This window comes from Morone saxatilis, unplaced genomic scaffold (assembly GCF_004916995.1).
Source record: "Morone saxatilis isolate NCDOM2014 unplaced genomic scaffold, NCSU_SB_2.0 Contig2, whole genome shotgun sequence".
Lineage (NCBI taxonomy): Eukaryota > Metazoa > Chordata > Actinopteri > Moronidae > Morone > Morone saxatilis.
The window spans coordinates 3,941,424-3,944,491 of record NW_023339762.1 but is presented as its reverse complement, the minus strand read 5'-3'; the positions used below and the strand labels follow the sequence as shown (position 1 = coordinate 3,944,491).

Here is a 3,068-nt window from a genome sequence, read left to right as displayed (position 1 = left end):
ACAACAACATCTGGTCTGGATTATTTCCCCTACTTAGTCTTAATTATAATGGGATTATAGTGGCATAACCCGTAATATGTGCAAAAATGGTAGTATTTGCAAGGACTTTGTACTCTTATCTCTATGCAAAGACAGGGACAACTAAGTACGAAGAAAAACATCTGTCTGGATTATTTCCCCTACTTAGTCTTAATTATAATGGGATTATATGTGGCATACCCAATATGTGCAAAAATGGTTGTATTTGCAAGGACTTTGTACCAACATGAAAGACAGACAAATAAACAAGATCACACAAGAAGTCTCTGAATTTGTTGAGTTTATTGTCTTCACCAAATTGGTCCAAAGGGCTCTCACAGCCTTTCAACAAGTCAGATCACAATAAAATATGAAACTACGGACACAGATACAGGGGTTAGAGAAGGCAGCAGGAGCTCGACTGATACACTTGTGCCAGTGGTTCTTATGTCATTTGAGTGCGGGACTCCACTGCCTTCAGATTAACCTCTGCAGTATGAAAAAGAATGGCTGGTTCTGGTCAAACCACTAGTCCATCTCTGGTCTTTAACCGACTACACAAACTGTGACCGCTTTGCTCAAACAGAACCAAGTCATACTAATAAAAAGCAACTGTAACACGTTTACATTAAACTACTACTAGCCTGGATCTAAGCTGCGTGTGCTTAGCCAGGGCCTTTAGGATACAGTGCAGTTTCACAGGCAGCCATGTTTGCGCCACTGTGCTGCTCCGTGGCTGTCTGAGTAACTTTTAGTTTATTTTTTTGTGGAGGGCATGTTTATGTATTTGCAGCCAAAACGTGTTAGTTCTAGAAAAGAGGTAGCAAACTAACATCCCATGGCACAACGTGGCCAAACTCTCCCTCAGTGCCTCTGTGCTTTACCAACCGGACCACAGACATCAACAGCACCTACAGACAGGCAGCCTGGTTAGACTCCTGGCTCCGTCTGTTTCCGTCCCTTCACAACGACTGAGATCTATATTACAACCCAAGAAAATGTTTTGGTTTTTAAATCTTTCGTAACCTGACCACAAAGCACAATAACACCCTGACTTGTGTAGCATGAGAAATACAGTACGTTTATAAAAAATACAAAAAAAGCATTTTTTTTTTTTAATCATCAAGAGAAGCATTTTATAGGGACCAGAAAAGAATAAAAATAACAAAAGCAGTTGTATGTATTTTTCAAAACTTTTTAAAATGTAGAATCTATTTACAGCATCATGTCAGAGAGCAGAGGGAGTATGAAAGCACAAACACAGAGTTGGGGGGTGGGAGGAAGTGACGAACGACCAACCAGGGCAGTAAATTGTTCTTCTTAAAAGAGGTGTTTTATTTAAGCCTACTGTCAGTCTTGAGCCGAAATGACAAGCATTCAAAGAGTTCTCAGTCCTTCAGGAGACCAGGGACCACGGGTTAGTCCAGAGCGATGATGTCATCGTCATCATCGTCAGTAGGGGCAGCTGCCGCGCTCGATTGGTCTGTCCGCGGGCGCTTGATGGAGGCCTCGCCGGTTTCTGCGTCCGAGTGCTTCCTCTTGGTGCCGCTGGTCGCTGCTGTCGCGGAGCTAGACGATGCCCCTTCCTCCTCATCCGAGTCGACGATCATGATGTCATCGTCCTCTGCTGGAGCTGAAAGGTGGTGGACAAGAGTGTTCACAGATGAAGACAAGCAGATGCTAATTCGTTTCCACAAAACGCAAGAGGATGAGATGACAACTGATTACAGTTTGAAAACCTAGTTCAGATCGTTGTTTTCAAAACGCACACAGTCTATAAGATCATATCATGGCGGGTTGACAGCTGAAAAAAAGGCCAAGTTAATTGTTGTAGATCTAATATCTTTAATGCCAAGTTCACAATATGTGATTCAAGCCCTGGTTTTCCACTTAGCGACCAACAAATGCCCCCAGATTGGAGGCGAACTGGCGCATGCTCCAGTGAGGAGGATTGTGTGAAATGTTCCACAACGCGACCCGCAGGCTCGCTGACACCAGAAAAATATTCAGCAGGATAAATAATGAATTACAGCCAGTGAGAGCAGACACGGGTAGCCTCTCTCTCTAGCACCAGACAGGAAGTAGTAAACTGTTAGTTACTTTGGTAACAGCAGCAAAAAAACAAAACAGATACCGACATACACACATAATAATGGAAGCTGAATGAACAGTGTTGTGAGTCTGTGTCTACCAACCAGCACTTATTTAATGATATTAAATATTAACTTTTAACTTTTGACAAAAGGTCCCAAAATGTTTCCCCCTGAGGGAGAGCCTTGTTTGGAGAGCAGTCAGACTCCTTGTGAAAGATCTTGTAGTGTGTGACCCTCTGTTGCTAATCAGTCACGTACTGTGAAAACCACAGCAACTTCCAACGTTTTTCATTGGCGGATGCTGGTATTTAGAGAGCTGGGTGATATCAAAACAAAGGAAAGTAATATATATCTCATTATTCCATGCACATTACAATCTAAAATCCATGGTTATCTTAGCCAGTAACGTGTTGTTTTGGATGGAAGTTTTACTAATTAATAGAAAAATACATTGGTTTATGCTTTAGATTTCAGAAGGAAGTTAACACCAGCCAGTGGCAGTTTTAGACTAGATTAGCTGTCATTTAGGATGGGAGAAACGTGTTAACGTTTAGAAGATGATGGTGAAATATATGTCTACAGCAGGATGCATGACACTTTTCACCACCTTCCCAAGAGTCAAAGGGGAGCACCAACATTGTTCTACAGCAGCCACACAGACAAGCCAGCATGCAGATGTGTCTTAGACATTAATGGCCTCGTGAGAGCAGACATCGGCCAATGCCAATTATCTCAAAATGCCGGATAATTGGCCGAACTAATGTATTCAGTTGATACCATGTTCAAGCTGCTGCTTCAGGTCACTAGAACTGGAAGGATGATGACTAACCAACTTCCCCTTGTTGAGAAATTGCAGCCTGCCAGCAGTGCCAGTACTATTATTAGTATGAACTTGAATTACTGTCCCTGCAGTTGTATGCCTCTGTCAACCAGTCAAGCTGCAGTTTACATCCATGT

General features: G+C 42.5%; 1 protein-coding gene across 1 annotated transcript in view; it reads right to left on the bottom strand.

Annotated features, from left to right (window-relative positions):
• Nucleotides 1-302: 302 nt before the first annotated feature.
• The window catches only part of uba2 (ubiquitin-like modifier activating enzyme 2), a gene marked incomplete at its 5' end in the record, with an annotated part of 10,890 nt that continues 8,124 nt past the window's right edge, over nt 303-3,068 (bottom strand). The window contains 1 exon segment of the mRNA XM_035665483.1: nt 303-1,651. Coding sequence (XP_035521376.1) covers nt 1,437-1,651 — 215 coding nt within the window.